The 21,170-nt window shown below is 39.1% G+C and overlaps 1 protein-coding gene across 2 annotated transcripts in view; it reads right to left on the reverse strand.

The window, feature by feature from the left end:
* Positions 1-1,182: 1,182 nt before the first annotated feature.
* The window catches only part of LOC134101448 (poly(ADP-ribose) glycohydrolase-like), an 81,740-nt gene continuing 61,752 nt past the window's right edge, over positions 1,183-21,170 (reverse strand). For both annotated transcript variants that reach the window (XM_062555157.1, XM_062555158.1), the window contains 15 exons: positions 11,775-12,461; positions 11,421-11,531; positions 9,985-10,071; positions 9,534-9,602; positions 9,127-9,216; positions 8,863-9,023; positions 8,015-8,094; positions 7,198-7,270; positions 6,654-6,729; positions 5,478-5,625; positions 4,964-5,042; positions 3,328-3,436; positions 2,480-2,585; positions 2,085-2,213; positions 1,183-1,368 (listed from right to left, as the gene is read on the reverse strand). In XM_062555157.1, the coding sequence (XP_062411141.1) occupies positions 1,268-1,368; positions 2,085-2,213; positions 2,480-2,585; positions 3,328-3,436; positions 4,964-5,042; positions 5,478-5,625; positions 6,654-6,729; positions 7,198-7,270; positions 8,015-8,094; positions 8,863-9,023; positions 9,127-9,216; positions 9,534-9,602; positions 9,985-10,071; positions 11,421-11,531; positions 11,775-12,461 (2,106 nt within the window). In that variant the 3' untranslated portion in view covers positions 1,183-1,267. The remainder of the gene's footprint in view (positions 1,369-2,084; positions 2,214-2,479; positions 2,586-3,327; positions 3,437-4,963; positions 5,043-5,477; positions 5,626-6,653; positions 6,730-7,197; positions 7,271-8,014; positions 8,095-8,862; positions 9,024-9,126; positions 9,217-9,533; positions 9,603-9,984; positions 10,072-11,420; positions 11,532-11,774; positions 12,462-21,170) is intronic.

The following is a 21,170-nucleotide window of genomic DNA, read 5'->3' on the forward strand; positions in this document are numbered from 1 at the left end:
GAGATTGGAGGTCTGGCTATGACTAATGAAAGTGGCCCAACTCGTGGCACCAAGCATGATAACTAGGGCTGTCAAAATAACTGATTAATTTAGATCAATTCATTTGAGATAAAATAACTGATTAAAAAAATTAACGCAGATTAATCGATGACCTTTGACCCGGAGCCATTCTAGTCAGTAACCATTAGACCGTAAAATGGGGAGACGAGAATGTGCTGCCTGGATCATTGATTGGAACATTTACTTTTTAAAAAAAATGGCCTGACGGTGTTAAAAAGAAAGTGTTGATTAAGTCCTCTGCAATGTCTGCAGCACAGAATTTGCATATCACCGGAGTTCGTCAACTCTTAAGTACCACATTACTGCAAAGAAATAGTGTTGACATTGCGATTTTGCGATTACATTTTATATGCGATTAATTTAGATTAATTAATCACAGAGTATGTAATTAATTAGATTAAACATTTTAATCGATTGACAGCCCTAATGATAACACTACGACCAATGTTAACTGACTGGTCCGGACTTCAACACAGCAGCGCTGTTATCATCTGTTTAGCTCGCCTCTGGCCCACCTGGCTATATCAGATATACCGATGTGATTGGTGCAGCTCGCCTCTGGCCCACCTGGCTATATCAGATATACTGATGTGATTGGTGCAGGTCAGCTCCAAGGACATGGTTAATGAGCCTCATTACTGATTGCCAGAATTAGTCTGGCTATCACCATACTGAGCTCAATCTTTTAGGATTGAACATTAGTATGGGGAGTCTGTGCTTTATTTCTACTGCACAAGAGGCGTGATCAGTCTGTACGCTTTTGGATAGTCCTTAAGCCAATCAGACCGGGTTTGCCTTTTGGATAAGCTACAGTAGTTTATGATTAGACCCAGTCGATGTGGACCAGTCCAGCCAGTTGGATCTTTGCTCATTTTTTTAATTAAGGCATTAAGAACAATTTCCAAAACGTCGCTAACTTCTAGGTCTAGATCTAGGAGGGTGTGGCCAGGCTACTTGAATACGTGAAGTGTGAATCAGTGCCAGTTTGGGTGACCTCCTTTAACCGTTCCACTGTAAACCGCAACCGTATAAAGTTTCTGTCTGTACATCCAGATGTCTTTTTTTTTTTTTTTAAAGGAATGTTAAATCCTTCAAACATGTCCAAATTACATAAGGCACGAATTTGGCACATAATAATTTATTGTTTAAGTAGTGCAGTATATGGCTTTGTGCATTAGGCATCAGGCTCTGCAGTTTGGCTGCCCATTCAGAGTGAACTTCTGTTGTTCTTGTAAGTCTGTATGAAGTGATAAAGGTCTTGTGGTCTGCTTAATTTGCAGTAGTTGTCCAGCATGGTGTATAAGTCTCCTGTTGAGTGAAAGCAGAGAAGAGATAAATACACACAACTGAAATTATTCAAAAATATTTCAGTGATTTCACCACCCGGGTGAAACCAAAGATTGTTAAAGAGACCCTATGCAACTTTTTCATAGTCATAAAATCGCTTAGAAATCATTGTTTTGCTTGACTGACCAGTTTTTATCGAAAACAGTAATATTTCCTCCCGCCCCCAATGTCCCTATCCGCTATTGCAACCTTGCAGTTTGTTCAGGAGACGATCGTTCCCTTCCCATTTACATCTGGAAGGCTGAGATGCATAAAGAACAAGAAGAACCACACTGGCAATTTATATATTTATATATAGCCTATATATGTATAAATATACACGTTAAAGCTGTCGGGGAAGCTCTGCAGAGCTAATTTACATCATTGAAAGCAGGAAGTCCTATTCATGGATTTCATTGACATCCATATTTCTCCCATCTCAAGGCAAACTGAAGGAATGATGCACGACCATTCAAAAACATGACTGGTTTTCTAAAGATACAAAGCTTAATGCTAATCGGTGAAGTGTCCCTTTAACAATCTTTGGTGAAACCAAGCCAGATACGTAATGAATGTATGTAAAATACCACACAAAAGGAAGTGGTTCATAAAAGCAAAAATACAGAAGTACTATGATGTGGGGTCCAACCCAATATTACTATATATGGATATTGTTTTTTTGATGTTTTGTGTCTTACCAACGGTGGATTCGCGCTCTTTAAGAAGTGCGTGCATATTCCGCAGTTTCCTTTCCAGGTCTTTGTCTCTGAAAGAGAAGTATACCATGTCTCTCTGCGCCACAGCGGCAGCCATCATCTGAATGAGACCTGAAGACGCACAAATGAACCAATTGATTGACCAGTCATGACGGAGGGAAAATGTCATTAACTCAAAAGATCCAGGTCAAATGAGGAGTTATATTGTGAACTCACACCTCACTAAGCATCTACATACTGTAAATATCAGGCACAACATACATCAGCATCAAGTTATACATTCAGTTAACAGTGAACAGTATGTTACAGTATAGTATAGTAGTACTACTGTATATAGTAGTAGTAGTAGTAGTAGTATGCCCTCTGTAGTGCAATACCTTTGAGGATGGGATCTCCATTGAAGGCCCCACAACCCCAGTTCCCTGTGGCAACAGTTGGTATGTCATTAGCAAAACGGCCTTCCTCCCAGAACCCAACAAAAGCCTGCGAAAGAAAACAACAAGTTAGATATGTAATGTCATGACTCAGTCCTAATCAGAATATCGTTCAAAGGAGGTATGTGGAATTGTATAGGATTTGAGCCACACGGCTCTGTTCCATTGACTTGTATTTGACATAGTGCCACATGTGGTGGAGTGAAGCAGGCCAGCGCTAGCTGGTTTGCATGCTAACTCCTTTGGATATCTGGACCACACAGCACATCGGTATGTGTGTCATTTTGTCATGTTGAATCTTCACAATATCTTGTTATTCCTCTGTAACTTGTTCACATTTTAAATAAAAGAATTCCACATATCAATGCAGAATGCAGATGATACCAAGCTAATCCATGTCAGTCATTAGATTTGATTGAGGGGCCGTGGGGTGATAAGTGGTAAAGAGCAAAGCCCAAATACAATATGCAAAATATATTAAAATATAAAAAATATAATACAGGAACTCCTTCAGTCATATCATATTCATACTACCGTAATTTCCAGAGTATTAGCCGCGGCTTATACATTGATTTTGCAAAATTTCTTCCACTATGAGGTTAATACAGGGGGGCAGTTAATATGGTGTTAATATGGTTTTGTTTCTTTTAACTTGTATAAAACACTGTTCTGCGGCAATACACAATGCGGCTTATATGCGGGAAATTACTGTAATATACAAATTACACTGCAAGAGTAAGGGTTGCTCTAAACATCGTTAATGTAACTTATCTTCAAAAGTAAACACTGACCTTGTTCAGCTCACGCTTTATCTTTTTCAACGTATACTGCTCCATCGAATGTTTAAAGTTCAGAGCGTCTATGGCGACTATCTTACGATGAAGCCTCCTCCAGTCATCTCTAATAACACACAGTTTTCAGAGTTACAGGATTACAAAGTCAGACCTGCAAACTTTGAAGATTTTGAATAATAAAATAAATAATTTACATTAGCTCTTTAGCACAGAAATATACCCTTAAAAACTCACAGATATGTTCTTTTAAGCATACTGCCCAGTCACAAAACATTTCATACCCCAAGTCCAAATATGAAACAGCACATAAATAGACAGCAAGACAAATATTGAATTGCTTTTTTTTTTACTAATATTCATACAATTATGGCGCAATACACTGAATTTGCATTTTCAATAATTGTTCATTAACTCGTTCCAAACATTATGATAATAATTCACATGTCTGAAGCATTGTACAACACTGTACATATCAGGGGCCTGATGGCCCATTTTACAGTTCTGGTTTAAAGGAACACCCCAGCTTTTGGGGAAATAAGCTTATTTGCTGTCTACTCCAGAGTTAGATAAGTCCTTCTCTTCTCTGTGCGTGCAAAAACCAAGTCTGACACCATTAGCCTAGCATAGCATGCTAGGAATGCTAAACAATGTTAATTAATGTTCATGTTTGGCTTCACAGTGCCAACAATTTAGCGAATGCAAAGGATGATGCACGTATTTAACCCTCTACTGCATGAATTATCACCTATACTTAAAAAAACGTTTTAATGTATTTTTCTTTTTAAAAATTGTTTAAATAATGAAAATGTTGAAAAGAAAATGTTGCCATATGGCAACACTGTGCAATCGTGGAAAATGCTGTAAAATCCTTATTTTTCTTTAAAAACTTATTTGTATTTCATTATAAATATTTTAGAAATTAACCAAATTAAGCTTACATTAGTTATGCTCTGATACATCTAGTTGTAAACCTAACATAATACAAATTTAACTGTATTTTAGGCAATAAAGTGGTGTTGCCATATGGCAACAAATACATTTTGCCAATTTACAAAAACTAATTATATATAAAGTTGTTTTTAATGATAAATGCTTCATGCTTACGTAGTCCATATAGTGTTTTATTTTTTTTTTCAGAGGTAGCGCATACAGTAGGTGGTGATGGTCACCTAGGTGCCTGAAATAGAAGTACTAGCAATATATCCTAGTCATGTGACCCAACAATTATTTTCTTATATCAAAATTGAAATCCACTTTTTCAAATATAAACAGTAAAATGTAGGTTTCGTGTTACAGCCAATTAGAAACACTAAGATAAATCATTTGTTGCCATATTATGACAATGCCATGCAATGGAGCATTGAATCAACAGCTACAATTGGGAGCAATATCTCCAAAAACGTCAGCAAGCCTTGTGTGCTTGAACACATCTATCAAAATGGCGGGGCGTTTTTAAGCAACACACCAGTGAATCGCCAGAACACCAATTAGCCTATCTGTCCCCGGTGGACTGAGGACGGTCCACCAGCCTCTTGCTGTCAGAGATCTTAGTGATTCGAGGTCTTACAGCACCTGTAGGCTGCTGACATATGCTTATGACATATGCTGTGTTCAATGCCAAGAGTTCTTTCACCTTGACAATTTGTCAACATGGGGTCCACTCCACTCAAAGCTTCTACTGTAGCCTGTGTATTCGCTGTACTGCTGGGCTCCTGAATGGAACACAAAACACAGTGCTGTTAGACTACAGTTATAAGGACAGAGCTCAAACAAATGGTGAAGTTGGTATAGTTTAGGAGATGTGTTCATTTAGGAAATTAAATATGAGTGATGCACACTATCTTGAAGTACCAGGTATTATCACAAGTCTTTTACTCCCTGTGCTGTATCTTTACTTTCCTACATACCCACTCACATACTTATGCTTGGCCCTGGTTACCGTAATTTCCCGACTATTAGCCGCGGCTCATACATTGATTTGGCTAAATTTCTTCAGCTATGAGGCTAATACACGGGGACAGTTAATATGGTATCAATATGGTTTTGTTTCTTTTAACTTGCATAAAACACTGTCCTGCGGCTTATACACAATGCGGCTTATATGCTGGAAATTACTGTAGCCCTCTGACAGACGTGGGCAGTTTTACCTGTAATCTTGAGGCACTCGTTATCGCTGAGCTTCTCTGTGAAGAGTCTGGACACAATCAGCTCCGGGTTGATGAGGAAGAGGATCTCCTCCTGGACCAGCCCAGAGCCCAGCACGCCTCCCCCCACCATATTGCAGGCAAAATCCACCTGCACGCAGTGACGGCACCAAACATGGCAGGGCAGCCGCTAACGCACATAAACCTCACAGGACAGCCGCTAACGCACATAAACCTCACATTTCAGCTGACATTTGACATTCTTATCCATCTTTTTTTTCTGGGGGAACGCTACTGTGAAGAAGAAGCTGTTTGAGAAGGACATATTTCATAATGATAAATAGTAAACTCAGTGTTTCCCTACAATGTGTTCAGCAGTGGCGCAGCACCACGGCTGGATTTTCAGCACCACTGCAACATCTTCACTAGTGGTGGGGGGAAAAATCGATTCTGTTCAGTATCGCGATATTTTGGGCATGCAATTATATCGATACGAGTAGCTCAAAGTATCGCAATACTTAATTATATAATCTAATTATCTATTTTACTTTTATTTGAGGCGAGTTTACCCAGGGTTTACGCTGATCACATTAAATTAGCTAGATAGATAGATATATAGATAGATACATACTTTATTGATGCCCAAGGGGGAAATTCAAGATATTACTCTCACAAGGTGGCGCTTGTTGTGGCGTTTCATTGTGTATTCAACGGCAATTTCAAATCGAAAGTGTGGGTGTGTTTCGGTTTTCAACAAAAAGCAAATAGTAAGGACCTTGATATGCACCATGTCATGACAAAGTGTGTTGAACAGTGTTATTTTACTTATTTTTTGTAATGCCTTCGAATGATATGGGAGACATAAATGGCAATATATCGCAGAATCGAATCGCAATACTTGTTATATCACAATATGTTTAGAATCGCAATCATATCGAATTGTGGCCCAAATATCGCAATAGTATCGAATTGTCATTCTTTTGCCAATTCCCACCCCTAATCTTCACATGATCAGTAATGTCACCACAATTAGGCCTACTTCCACATTCTAAAAGCACAACAGTCAATGCCATCGTTGAAATTGGGGTACTTGACAGACCCTAGCACCACTGCTGGAACATTTTTTAGGGGAAACACTGAAACTGATGAGGTGAAATTAGTATTGTTCAACACACTCGCCTGCAACATCCCTTTGCCTTCATTTTCAATGGTTCCCTCAGAAGTGACACGGACATTTCCCAGGTGTTCAGTCTTCCTACGGCAATAGAGAGCAAAGTTAAGAGATGCAAATGAGTGGTGTGCTTTTGATAGTGATAACAGAAAAGAAACTAGAAAAGCACTCAGAGAGCACAGACCTCCGCCTGCATTGTTTTTCCTACATTGTCATACATTTGAACCTGCACTACTCAGATCGCCACCACGTGGCCATACCATGCCATTACACCACTAAGCGAAATACATAAACGGCTCCGGAATCCCGAGGGAATTAAAGATCACTCCCAAAATGTAATCGTTTCTTCCTTGGGTAATTTCTGACCTTTTTGAGTTATCTTGCTAACAAACAGACAGACAGACAAACAAACAAACAAAACGCCGGTCCCCGATGAAAACATACACCTCCTTGGTGGAGGTAAACAATGTGTTAGCATGTGTAAACACTGTGACGGTATGGTGGCTCTACAGTAATGTAAAAGCATTTGAACATCTCAAATCAAGTCCTTACTTTCTCCAATGGGGAAGTTGTTGATCTGGGATGCAACATCTCTCAAAGGTAACCAGCCCCTGTGGCCGAGAGCCTACCACAAACAGAGCCGAAATCAATGTGATTGGTTAGGCTGGACCAACAATTTCAAAGTTATTGCAAAATCTATGTCTATCACAATGCAAGTGTTGGAAACATTTCCCAATCGTGAGTCCCCAGACTCTATTCATGAAGAGAATGGGTCTGGTTTCAACCAGGCTGTTGGAGGTTCACATTCACATTACCATAATTTCCCGACTACCCGTCATTTCCCTACTATTAGCCGCGGCTTATACATTGATTTTGCAAAAAAAATTTATCTATGAGGTTAATACAGGGGGGCAGTTAATATGGTGTTAATATGGTTTTGTTTCTTTTAACCTGCATAACACTGTCCTGCGGCTTATACACAATGCGGCTTATATGCGGGAAATTACTGTATTATACATTGATTATGCTAAATTTCTTCAGCTATGAGGTTAACACAGGGGGGCAGTTAATATGGTGTTAATATGGTTTTGTTTCTTTTAACTTGTATAAAACACTGTTCTGCGGCAATACACAATGTGGCTTATATGCGGGAAATTACTGTAATATACAAATTACTGTGCAAGAGTAAGGGTCGCTCTGAACATCGTTAATGTAACTCATCTTCTGCGGTTTATACACAATGTGGCTTATGTGCGGGAAATTACTGTAAATATTACATTATAACAGCTACTCCCACACATAATGCAATTCATACACATCTGAAACCTCATCAGAATGACACTAGAGTCACGTGGTAATGGTATCTTACTTTCACTGGTGACAGTGTTGAAATAATGCACAATGGCTCTCAGTTTCTCAATCGTGGGGTGAGAAGAATTGCCAAATAAGCTGAAATTTTAAAAAGAGGCACAAATCGTTTCCGTCTCTCATGAAAATGATATTGAAATGGTTGTAATGACCTCCGTGTGAACATGTCCTTTTGTGTTCATTATGTACATCATTTCGTCTTTTTATGTCATAACTTTTTAAATTTTTGTTTAACTGCAGAAAGCAATAATGATCATCCTCCTACATAGTTACTAGCCTGACTCTCGCCAGACCCTTGTAGTTCCGCCATGCTCCACCAGAGGCTGAGCTCCACACAAGGGTCTGGACGCGAGGGCAACCCAAACCCCTGGGCCAGTGATCAAAAAATAAGCAACCAATCAGGAGCGCCGAAGCGAGTGTTTGATTCAAATAACAATGGCGGCACGCAGCGAGGAGTCTTGTGCTGACATTGATTCTGCTATTTCAACCGTTTTGTCGAATCTATCGAGTATTCATTCTTTAAAAGATTAACAGAGAATAGTTTTGAAGACATTTATTGGTGGCAAGGATGTTTTTACTCTTCTTCCGACCGGGTTTGGCAAGAGCTTGAAGAAGCCTAGCACGTCATTCAAGATAACAGGCAAGTGGTTTATCGAATCACATGCGAGGATGTTTTACAAGGACCCGCCTTCAGAAATACATCTCCTATCGAGAAGTCCCAGATCCTTGTGTGAAGCAGACAGCGAACTACAGGATCTGGCGAAAGTCAGGTTACATAGTTACAGTATGTATTATGGAATTACTACAATACACTGAGAACTGTGTGTGTTTGTCTGTATGTGTGTGAACCTGCTGAAGTTGATGGTGGGGTAGTTGCTATATTCCGCGTTCTTAGCACTGGTGTTGCGGTGGGGGAAGGTGCAGAAAAAAGCATTGGCCAACAGGGCGGCGATCTGGACCTGGGAGAGAGTGATGGAACGGCTCTTGCCCTGCTGAAGCAGAGGAAGGCCCTGTGTGGAACCCCAAAAAAACACACACTTGAATAGAACAGTTTACACAGACACCCACCCACTTTCAGTACATCTTGGAAGTAGATATAATTGTATGTCTTACCCGTGGAACATAGTCTGTCAGTTTCAAAGCCAAGTCTGCTATTTTGGGAATGACCTTAGCAAATATCTCTTTCTCTTCTTTTGGAATTTCCTTAAAAAAATACAATATTAATATATATACTGTATGTACATTATATATGCGTCTGTGTGTGTGTGTGTGTGTGTGTGTGTGTGTGTGAAACCTAAGGTAATCATTCATAAATCATCAATTAATCCAATATCAAATAGTTTAAACTGTATCTAAGCCTTCTACAGGCTTGCAATTAACAGCATTTTTCAATGTAAATAAAACAAATGGTCTTAGAGATTTTTTGTGATGCTTGCAAAAACATTCTTAAACAAACTCTCTTATCTCTTTCTTACCTCTAATCTGAGATTGTCATAGATTATTGAAAATAGTAGGCTTACCTTTTCATATTGCTGAAGTCCTACAAAGGACCAGGAGCTGTACTGAGGGTTATACTTCTTAATGGCTTTCTAAAATGGCAAGAATCACACACACACACACACACACACACACACACACACACACACACACACACACACACACACACACACACATGGAGACTTTCTACATACATCATACATTATGTCATGCCATTAAGCTATTAAAATATCTAAGTTCTTCACAAGTTTCTTGAAACACTTCATCAATGTTAATGTCAGGGTCTCAAGGTGCTAGTCATATGACATATGATCGGGCGGTAGGGATTTGTAGTTATTTGTACAGTAGTTGTTAGTTATGGGCACAATATGAATAAGAGTTCAGCGGGTTCAGGCGATGCCATGCCCAACACAATTTGATCTTCAAACCCGAGAGGGACTTCAGTCATACCTGTAATGTCATACAGTGTCATACCTCAATCTTAGCCACAGTCCCTGAGCTTGATCGAAGCTTCTGCAGTTGTTTGGAGATGGCATTCCAACGCGGCTCTTTCTCGCCCCCCTGATGTAATCCACAAGAGATCAAGAGTGAATAGACTCACCAGCAGCGGATGCTGCTCTTACATGGGACAGGAGAAGACGAACGTTCATAGAGGACGGTCATGTAATGGTCACTTAGATACAGTATGTATCAGTGGCCTGGCAAAAGAATGAAAGTCGACAAGATCGAATGCTCGACGATTCAAATGAGCTACAGGAGCAATTAGCTGTTACTAGGAGTGGTTAACTGAATTTAACGAGACGTTTATTGGATTGGAATCACCCTCTACCCCTTTAAGAGTAGCATGATGTTGATTTAAGGGTGCATCAGTTGTGAAGTTCTGAGTCAATAACAATACTGATGTTTAAAGGAGTCATAGAACGCATTTTTTGACCATTACAAATTGATCTTTGAGCCTAAATAATGTCATATGTAAATTTGTGGGGCTGAAAACGCCCCAGGAGCACTGCTAGATCGCCTAATACAAGGTCATAAATAAGCCTTGCAATGAAACAGTTTGTTTTTCCCGCCCACTCAGCAAGTTCATGAATATTCAAATGAGATGCGCGCTGATTGGTCTATTGGCCGATATGTCCTGAAAGTTGATTGGCTCAATCCACCGGTCTGAAGCTAGAGCAAAGTGAAACTACGTTTACTGATGGTAAATAAAGTCTTTGATAAAGCTATCAACAATGGATTTAAATAAGGAATACAGCCGTACATGTATAAACCGAGTCAAAAGAAGGTTCTGACGAAGATGAAGTGCAGCAGATTCCCCAACAGAATGAATGTGTTAGATTGGTAAGTTTTATCAGTACATTTCTAGTAACTCTCCAAAGTTAGCTGTAATAACGCTAGCATTACAACGTCTCTGCCATAGACCACATATCTAGATACTAGCATCGTAAGAGCAGTTTAACAAGAATTATTAATCGAAGGTATGCAAATGAGAGGGGGTGTATCTAAAGGGGGATGGGCGCCTATTACGTGCTATCTGAGCTCTGTTCAGATTGGAGCATTTCAACACGGCTGTTTCTATTTTCCAATTTGCATACGAAAACAGGCGGGGGACGCGGTAAAGTCTTTGGTGTTGTCCTTTGGACACTGCTAGCAGCCTAAATTCAACAGGAACAAGGTGAATGTGGTTTTGAATTCTAGGACTCCTTTAAAATAACAATTTGGCTGAAAACCTGCTGATATTTTTGTTTGTTTGCTTGTTTACTTCAGTATTGTTGTTAACTACACCCTTTATTGGCAAGGAAAATTAGTGGCTAAGGGGTTTAGCCCTTGAACATAAGTTAAAGATATTGTATGCTGCATTTTTAGATGAGGATATGGATCAACAAGGAAAATACCTTAGATTACCTTACCTTGGTCATGAAGATACTTTCATCGGCATGTGGCATTTTCACATGGAAGGCATCCCACAGTGGCTTTCCATGTATGGCTTTCAGTTGTCTGTCCTGAGTGAACACATTCACCTGTATAGACAGACAGATATGAAACAGGGCAGAAAACTAACCTGCATTTTATTCAGTCTTGACATTTTTGAACAATGTAGTATTGCTACAGTGAACAAAACGTAATTTGCTACTTTGACTGGATGCCATTTTAAAAGTACTTTATGAAGAATAACATGTTTCAATTCCTTTACAAATTGGCAAACCACGGTAAAACATCTCATGATAATGGCTTACATCTGGTACGGTGTGGCCTACACTTACATCAATCAGTACGGTGTCATCTGCACTGTAGAACAGCGGGGCCAGGACTAAGTTGCAGTCCCAAGCCATCCTGGCGTTCCATCGGGGTGCCTCCCTGGTGGTCAAGGAAGCAGCACCTGAGTGCTCACACTGCATGTTGTCTTCACTTCTTCTTGAAGCCCCTTCATCAAATCTACCCCTGTCGTTGTAACTAGAGGCGCTAACTGGTTTGGGTGTGTTTCTGGTTCCAGAAGCAGCACCTGAGTGCTCATACTGCATGCTGTCTTCCCTTGTTCTTGAAGGCCCTTCATCAAATCTACCCCTGTCGTCGGAACCAGAGGCGCTAACTGGTTTGGGTGTGTTTCTGGTTCCAGAAGTAGAACCTGAGCCCACTTGCTGTTCTTTGACCGTTTTACCTCCTGGAGTCCCTACCTCTGCTCCTGTTCCATCTCTGGACCCCCTCCTGGAACCAGAACCAGAATCAGAATCAGAACTATAGGCAGCTGCGCTGTGGGCCACTGTTGAAGGAGTCGGGTGGACAAAGCTGGTGATGGTGGTGAAGTCCATTAGGTCTCTCTTGGGGTCTTGGCGCGTCCAACTTCTGTGCTGCTCTGGGCCTCGCCCATCATCCTTCTGGCGTCCACCGGAGTCTGACCAGTTCAAACTGGCGCTAACCGCATCACTTCGATTTCTCACGTTATTGGCCATCTACAAACATACAGTGAGAAGATGTGAGGGTTTTAATCATAGCACTTTACCCTGCAATTTGATGGTCTACATCACAACAATAATGGTCTTTCAAGTTGCTTTATCTTTTCACCAAGGTGTTATGGTGATGCAATAAGTTTCTCATTACTTGCAAAAATTGTAGTCAAACACCTCCCAGCTCTGTGCAATTCTATGGTGGATTTGGAATTGTCACAAAGCCTACACAAAGATATAGCCAACTGTAGGCTATACTTGAGAGAAGTAGGCTATGAGAGGCAAAAATGCACATTACAATGTAAACACAAGGTGGTAGCCTCTGTTATCGGAGTGTCATACCGAAAGAGTTAACCCTCTATGGTACGCATTATGATCTGAGGGGGTAAGATTATTTTTTTTTAATGTTTTTCCTGCTTAGTAATAGTCACTTTAACAAAATTAATGAAGATTTTTTTAAAAATATTTTTTACTTTTAGTTTTTATAAAAATGTTGCCTGTAGGCAACGTTGTACCATAATGGAAAACATTAAACTACATGTTTTCTTATAAGAATATGGCATATTTGTTTAGAACATATTTTTATATAGCCAGAAACATAAAAAGCAGAATTATGTAGTTTTTACACAATAATATTATCTATTTCTTGCAAAAAAGTATCATATCATTTTCACCCGTTGCCCACAGGCAACATTGTACCACTGTGGAACACTATCATAATCAAACTATAATATGTTAAAATCATCATGTATATTATTTTAAATGACTATTTATTGAAATTACAAGTAGAAAAAAGCATTACAATGAGTAAAAAACACCCTCCAACCCCTAAATTATATAAAGTATGGCCTACTGTGATTCCATTACGGTACAATGTTGCCTGTGGGCAACATACAGATTTTTGCTATTTTCTAAAATATACATTATTTTATATTAAAAAAAAATATTGAAAATACATGTATGCTTGTCAATGAAGGCTGTCAATTTTTTTGAAGGATACAAACTTGAGGGAAATTAGTGAAATTCACACTTTTCTCGGGTGAAAATATGACACCCAGCCAAACGTGTGCATGTGCTGAAAGAAGTGTCAGAGAATGTCTAATAAGGGGAGAAGGACCACTTGCTAAATACTTCCGCATGGTACTGCAACTAGAGGGCGATCGCGAGCAAGTGATGAATGAATGGGTAGCAATGGAGCTGAACCCCCAATACCACATTTGTCTTTATATAATTTTTTCTCTTGAAATTGCATTAATGCATGCGATGCAGGATAACTTGACTTGACAATTAGCTGACCAAAGCAATTTTCAATATTTGTTGTTATTCCTAAAAACCCTTTCAAAGTTTTCAAGTCACGTGACACAAAAGCGAACCACTTTACGGCCATAGACCTAAATGAAGGTTCAGCCAAAGATCCTTAAATATTGACTCCGCTTTAACCCTCTCTGGTTCAGCCCATAGACTGTAAAAAATATGGACAAAGCATCTGTGACTTCACCCATAGATTTCTGAAGAACTCAAATGAAGCCGTTATCTCTAGATTAATCTCACTCTTATGGGTCAAAGCAAAGTATGAAAAATCATTTGGAAATAACTGGGAACTACTAAAATTTGAATTAGGCAAATATTTCAGAAAATTCGGTGCACTGCAAGCCAAATCTAGAAGAGCTGAAGAAACTAATATTGTATCAGAAATTACTCAACTATCACAGAAAAGCCTTGAAAGATGAACTGACAGAGCAGGACAAATCGAATTTAAATGACTTGCAAACTAAATTAGATGAACTATACAACCAAAAAGCAAAGGGTACATTCATTAGATCCAGATCAAAATGGCTTGAAGAAGGAGAACAGAATTCTCACTATTTTTTTTAATCTAGAAAAACATCGATCAAATACTGGGACTACTGATGACCATAAGTTGATCGCCAGCTACTGCAGCAATTTTTATAAAACTCTCTATACATCCGATTTTTGCCAAGAGTCTGCGGATACATTTTTGAACCCTCTAACAGTCAATCCTATAGATTATAGTAATATGGAGTTATGTGACGCACCAATTACATTAGAGGAGGTTAAAACGGTGATCACTCTCCTGAAGAACAATAAATCACCAGGAACAGATGGGCTTGTTTCTGAATTCTACAAGGAATTTAGTGATGAACTGGCTCCCTTTTTGTATGAAGTTCTTGTAGAATGCATTAGAAAAGAACATCTCCCAACTACTATGACCCAAGGTCTAATCACCTTAATTTTAAAGCCCAATAAAGACTGTTTGTGCATTGAAAATTGGCGACCGATTTGTTTGCTCAATAATGATTATAAAATATTTGCTCTATATTTGCTAGGAGACTCAAAAATGTATTGAATTCAATTATTGAGGAAACACAATCCGGGTTTATGCCAACAGACACATAACAAATAACATTAGATTAGTCCTAGACATTATTGATTACCCCGATCTAATTGAAGATAACGGTTATATTCTCTTCCAAGACTTTCGTAAGGCGTTTGATACTATTGAGCATCAGTTTATCTTTCAGTCTCTTCAGAAATTTGGTTTTGGCAACTTTTTTACCACTGCAATCAAAACCCTCTATAAAAGTAGTAATAGCTCGATTAAGTGGGCGAGTGGCACCTCTCCCAGGTTTAACCTATCCAGAGGATTTGCGACAGGGTTGTCCAGTCAGTCTGAAAATGGTGGGCTCAATTTTTTAGACTTCTGTACTTTGAATAATACATTTAAGATGAATTGGCTGAAACAATTTTTTAGAAATCCCTTTTCCATATGGAATGTAATTCCGCAACATCTGCTATCTCAAATGGGTGGATTAAGTTTTTTTCTTGTTTGCAACTATAACATTGATAAGGTCCCTATGAAACTATCTGCTTTCCATCGTCAGGCTTTCTTAGCATGGTCTCTCATCTACAAACACAATTTTTCACCTCATAACTATTACTTGTGGAATAACAAGGACATTCTGTATAAGCATAAGTCTCTCTTCATGAAATATTGGTTTGATAATAATATAATATGGGTAGATCAGTTATTTAATAGGGAAGGTATCCTCTTTTCTTATGAAGACTTTTTGTCAGAATATGGTATACCTGTAACACCTGGACTATGCCAAAGTTTTTGGTGCCATACCGTCTGGAGTCTGTATGCTTTTTAAAGCACAACAGAGAGCAGATCCTTTACAGTTGTCCTTGTTATCTCCATCATGTACATCCGTAGGTAAAATATGTTTTTCTAAGACCCATGGTAACAATAGATGTATAAGAGCTCTGCTTCAGAGAGATGTTACCTCGCTACCGTATGTAATTGCCTTCTGGTCTAATTTTGTTGATAATATTGTGTGGAAGAAAGTCTGGCTCCTTCCTAATCGCTACCTAATAACAAACAAGGTGAAAGAAGTGTCCTTTAAGATTATTCATAGAGTTTACCCGACTAAAGCATATATAGAAAAAAGATTCAAGAAAGATATAGATGTGAATTGCACCTTTTGTGGAAGATCTCCTGAAACTATGGTACACTTGTTCTGGGAATGCCTCATTGTAAAAGAGTTCTGGTGTAGTCTATGTCTTTTTATTGTGAATAACATTGATGAAAATTTTGAACTATTCTGGAAAAATGTACTATTTGGTCTTGTGGAAAATGAACAAAATTCTAATGCGCTATTCTTAAATGATCTACTTATTATAAAGGCTAAATTTTATATTCATAAAAATAAGTTTCTTGGGAAAATACCGTGTTTTATTGCATTTAGCAATGAGTTTAAGCAATACATTTGCTCTATCAGATTTTGTACTAAACCAAAAGCTTTTAAAACTATTAGCCTACTGCTTGTGATCTTTTCAATGTATTTCTTTAGACTGTTCCCCTGGCAATGTGATAAGTACACTCTGTTTTATCTGTATGGTTGATATGCTGTTGAATATGTACATGTTGAATGGTATATGAAATAATTGATTGATATAACATGTAACTTGTATTTTTGCAATTAAAAAAAAAAAAAAAAAAAAAAAAAAACTAGAATGCATTTCCCGGTGGGAAAGTGCGAAGTGTGCTTGCTCCGACGCGCCGCGAGAGCGCCCCGGCAGGATACGCGACAGCTCGCCCTCAGGTCAAAGCGCCAAAGTTTGGCCAAGACGCGAAGCTTCGAGTTTGGCGACGTTGCCCTCGATTGCCGAATTCTTACACTGACCTGACGAGTTGCCTAGGTTTATCAGTGGTATGTCCCAGAGCACCTCCAATGTAAAAATGTAGATGTCATCCCAAAGACGTAAAGAGATATGAGCCAAAATGCATTTTTGCTAATTGCGGCGCCCCCTAGTGGCCAAATTACATCACATTTACTGAGGCTACTTTGGATGGTGTCCAAAATCATCCCGCCAAATATGGTCTCGATACCTCACAGCGTTTCCGAGATTTGACCTCACTTCCTGTTTGGACGCTTCACCATCGAATTTGATTGGCTGTCACGGGCGAACGCTTTGATGTATGAAAATGAAATGTACACCTCTAAGGTCTGTAGACCTTGTGTTGAATTAAGTATGAGTTGTTCACGTGTAGCTAGCATGAAACACGTAACCACTGAAGGAAGGAGGGAGCCTAAGGCATTGTTTCCCAAAGACTGGGTCGCGACCCACAGTTGGGTCGTGAAAGATTTTGTTTGGGTCGCCTTGTCACGATGTAACCTATGCTTGATGAGAGCACTGACGTCTCAGATTGCGCAACCTTGATGGTTTACGTTAGGTATGCGTGGGAAACTGTATTTAATGAGGACTTGTTGTGTTGCTTGAATATTCCTACGGGAAGAGCAGATATTTCGCGTCTTGAACGAATGTTTGTGGACTTGACTGGGGTAATTGTGAGGGCGTAACGAGCGATGGGGCCGCAAACATGACAGAATTGTAACGAATAAGGAGGCAGCAGGCAAGGAGATTATGGAATCATTGTTTCATACACCACCAGGCATTGGCATGCAAGGGTATACCCCCCGACCTTGACAAAACACTTGGCAAAGTTATTTGCTTTGTAAACTTCATTAAGGCAAGCGCACTTAACAACCGCTTGATTATGCACAGACATGGAAGCAGAACGCACGCACTTATTGTTTCACACTGAAGTGCGCTGGTTGTCAAAAGGCAGAGTTTTGACCAGATGCTATGAACTTAGAAACGAAATCCATTAGTTCCTCATACTGAAAAAGACCGCTCTTGCCGAATTATTTGACGATTGGCTGCTCAAATTGTCTTATCTGGCTGATATCTTTTCATCGCTCAACGAACTAAGTTTTAAATTACAGAGACGGCACGACAATGTTTTCCAGGCAAATACTTTTTCACAGCACTGTAGGTCCACATTTTAATGTCCAAATGGGCTTATTGGATACCTTATTATTTTGCTGGGTCAATTGCAATGTTTTCCATTGTTTAAAACTTAAGGCCTAGTACTAATTGTTCAGAGAGGCCTGATGATTACTCAGCCTGAGATGGCTTATTAAAAATGGCATTAGGTCTTTGAGTTCTGACATAATAATAAAACATTGCTTATAAAGTTAAATAACAATGAAATATCATCATAAATGTTCAGAAATGGTCAAATCCACCTTTATTTTGTGATTTACGAATAATGTCTGTTGACTTGGGTCGCGATGGCTTGTGACTCTTAAAATATGGGTCCCCTGAAAAAAAGTTTGGGAAACACTGGCCTAAGGAACTAGGCATGTTTCTAGAACAAATACGAGTAATGTTAGGAGTATAGCTATCCTGTTATGCGGGAACATCCGCAGTTTACTCACTGTTGAATAAGTTGCAATGTGTTATAGCCTCAAATGGATGGTAAAATAAACAGGACGACTCACCTGTTCAGATGATGTAATAGGATCAAATTTGGTTTTGATATGTCAAAGCAACCAGGCTGTTACTGGTTAACGTTTCTGAATATGAAATCGATTTTGGATTGGTTGCATGTGATAAAAGCTATGCCATTTCCTGTCCAGACAGCATTCATATTCAGAAATACTGTACACCGGCAACAAAGACACACACACACACACACACACACACACACACACACACACAAACAACTCTTTCAAACAGAAACGTCAGTCCGTTACATCTGCCTCTTGTCCACAAACTGCATGTCGCTGAGTTGACTAGCAATGAAGACTTTCACATAAACACACACACACACACACACACACACTTACACACACACACAGACACACCACCCCTTCAAACACAAATATCTGTCTGTTACGTCTGCCTCTTGTCCACAAACTGCATGTTGCACAGTTCACCCACATCTACCCACAATTCTTTGATTTATAAATAACCCCAGCATTAAAAAACTGCAATGTGTCAAATCTTATTATACAACAATTGGGTTCTATGAAGCTGTTTCTTTGTTTCTGATTGGCCGAGAGACGTTCCATGAGTTGAAATATCCCACGATAATCCACTCTGACTTTTCACAGCTAATAATAAATCACTCCGCGATACAATGTCAAATTGTCAAGTGTAAAACGAACTGTCACGTTGCATCCAAGCTGAAATACAGATACTCAGAACATAGAATATGACGGAGGTGGATATTAGCTAGTTGGATGGCATGTAGGCTAAGTAAAATAGTGATGTTTCAAAGCTAAAAGCATGTCCTAACCCAGTGGTTCTCAAACTTTTTCTTTCATTCCCCACTTTAATCAAGCTTGGCTTTCCCGAGCCCCACCTGTCCATCATCGCTCTAAGAAAGTATAGGTCAAGCTCAAAATTGTCACATTTATAATGTCACTTGCTAAATATACATCAGTAACCAATAACAGTTAGGCTAGGCCTACTACAGATAAATATCAGTTAAAAAATAGAGAAAATAAAAATCTAAACCAATGACCAATAACGTCAGTTTTTTGTCATTGACAAGGTGTCAATCCTTGCTTCAAAAAAAAGCTAATTTCCAAAATTACAGCAAAAGGGCCAACTATATGCTACCATTGTGTTAGAAATGAAGTTCAACACTCTCACAACCTCGTTCAAAATCTTATTCAGCTCAAGCCTTGACGCGAGCGCTTCCCTGAATGAAACAGTCCGTCTGTTGCGCATCGGGCACTAGGCTACCCTCTTTATCACGACGATAGCATTTATTTTACCTGCTATCGTCTGTGCGCCAACCAAGCAAAGTCCCTCACAGTTTTCCCATTTGATGTCCTGTTCTGCGAGGTAGACTAATTGTTGAGATCAATGTTGAATAGTTCATCTGCAGTGGCCCTACTTTTGGCATACTCGCAGAATAGAATATCTTCGGCCGCTGTCAAGTTAACAAAGCAGACATAAGCTAAACCACCTTTGTAAAGTCAGTGGCCTTGTCCACTTGCAAGGCAAAACATGAGTGTTTGCGTTTGTCAAGCAGTTGTTCTTCGAGATCGCAGAACAGCAATTGTGTCGTCGGACAGATAGCCAAGATATCCTTCAATTTCACTGCGCTCGTCTCGAACATGAACGCTTTTTTTTGTTTCCGCTGCAATTAAAATTCCGACGTCAATCATTTTTTTCGGACTACGGTTCCAGGACAGACTAACATTTTCATCTGGTCAATGATAGCCCTACAAGACTCTAGATGACCTCGTTTGTGTTTGTTTTGTGAGATGAAGGTGCATTCTCGTAATTATCAATAAAGGAAGTAGTCAGGGAGCCATGGGGTCAGACCTGGCTTTGTCGGTTAAAGTTTTTTTTTTTGCAGAATCTAGTAGACTAGGGGTACCTCTTTAAGATTTAAGAGGGTGCCCGGTGATATCCCTTGGGCAATTTCGTATATTAAGCCTTTCTTGTCCAATGTGTTGACTATAAGGCGGATATACTACAGGTGAATAGGGTAAAAAAAATAACAAGCAGATATCACTATGAAACTTCACCAGTTGATTACTTAGATCAATATGAAAAATAAATGTATTACAAGTTTTCTGAAATGTAATGTTTGAATATGCAAATTAGGTATGATGTAATTAAATATGCGCTGATTTGCATAAACGTAAAAAGATCAAATCTGAACATTGGATAAAGCCAGTTTCAATTTTTTTCTTTTCATTTTGTTGACATAAGAGATGAAAAGTATTTTAGAGAGGGAATTATGGATATCTCATTTAGTTATTCAGTAAATCAGAAAATACTATACCAGCCTTTAAAAAATCAATTTTCGCCATGTTTTTTGGAATAAAATGTCATGTAAATCTGGCTAAGAATAATATATCAACAAACCCCTCTGCAAAAACCTTCTAAACATGGTTAGGTATAAGACTGAAAAGTTTGGTGTATGTAGATGCTTGTGAAGTGGAGATTTTGTTCTCCGAGTGAGAGAGGAAACTCATCCATATCCGCCTTATATTCAACACATTGGACAAGAAAGGCTTAATATACGAAATTGCCCAAGGGATATCACCGGGCACCCTCTCAAATCTTAAAGAGGCACACCTACTCTACTAGATTCAGCAAAAAAAAAAACTTTAACCGACAAAAGTGAAGTGTTCCTTTATAGTACAGGACCTGAGAGAGATTTGTATGCGCTTCATTTAGCGGAGAATATCTCAACTGTTCTAGACTAATATGACCCCATTGAACAACGTGGGATGTGTGCCAAAATCTCTATCCGGGACGAAAGTCCTGAAAATGACCACAATAGGTGACACTATAGATAACACTATTATTACACTAGAGGTG

Source organism: Sardina pilchardus, chromosome 14 (genome assembly GCF_963854185.1).
Source record: "Sardina pilchardus chromosome 14, fSarPil1.1, whole genome shotgun sequence".
Classification (NCBI taxonomy): Eukaryota; Metazoa; Chordata; class Actinopteri; order Clupeiformes; family Clupeidae; genus Sardina; species Sardina pilchardus.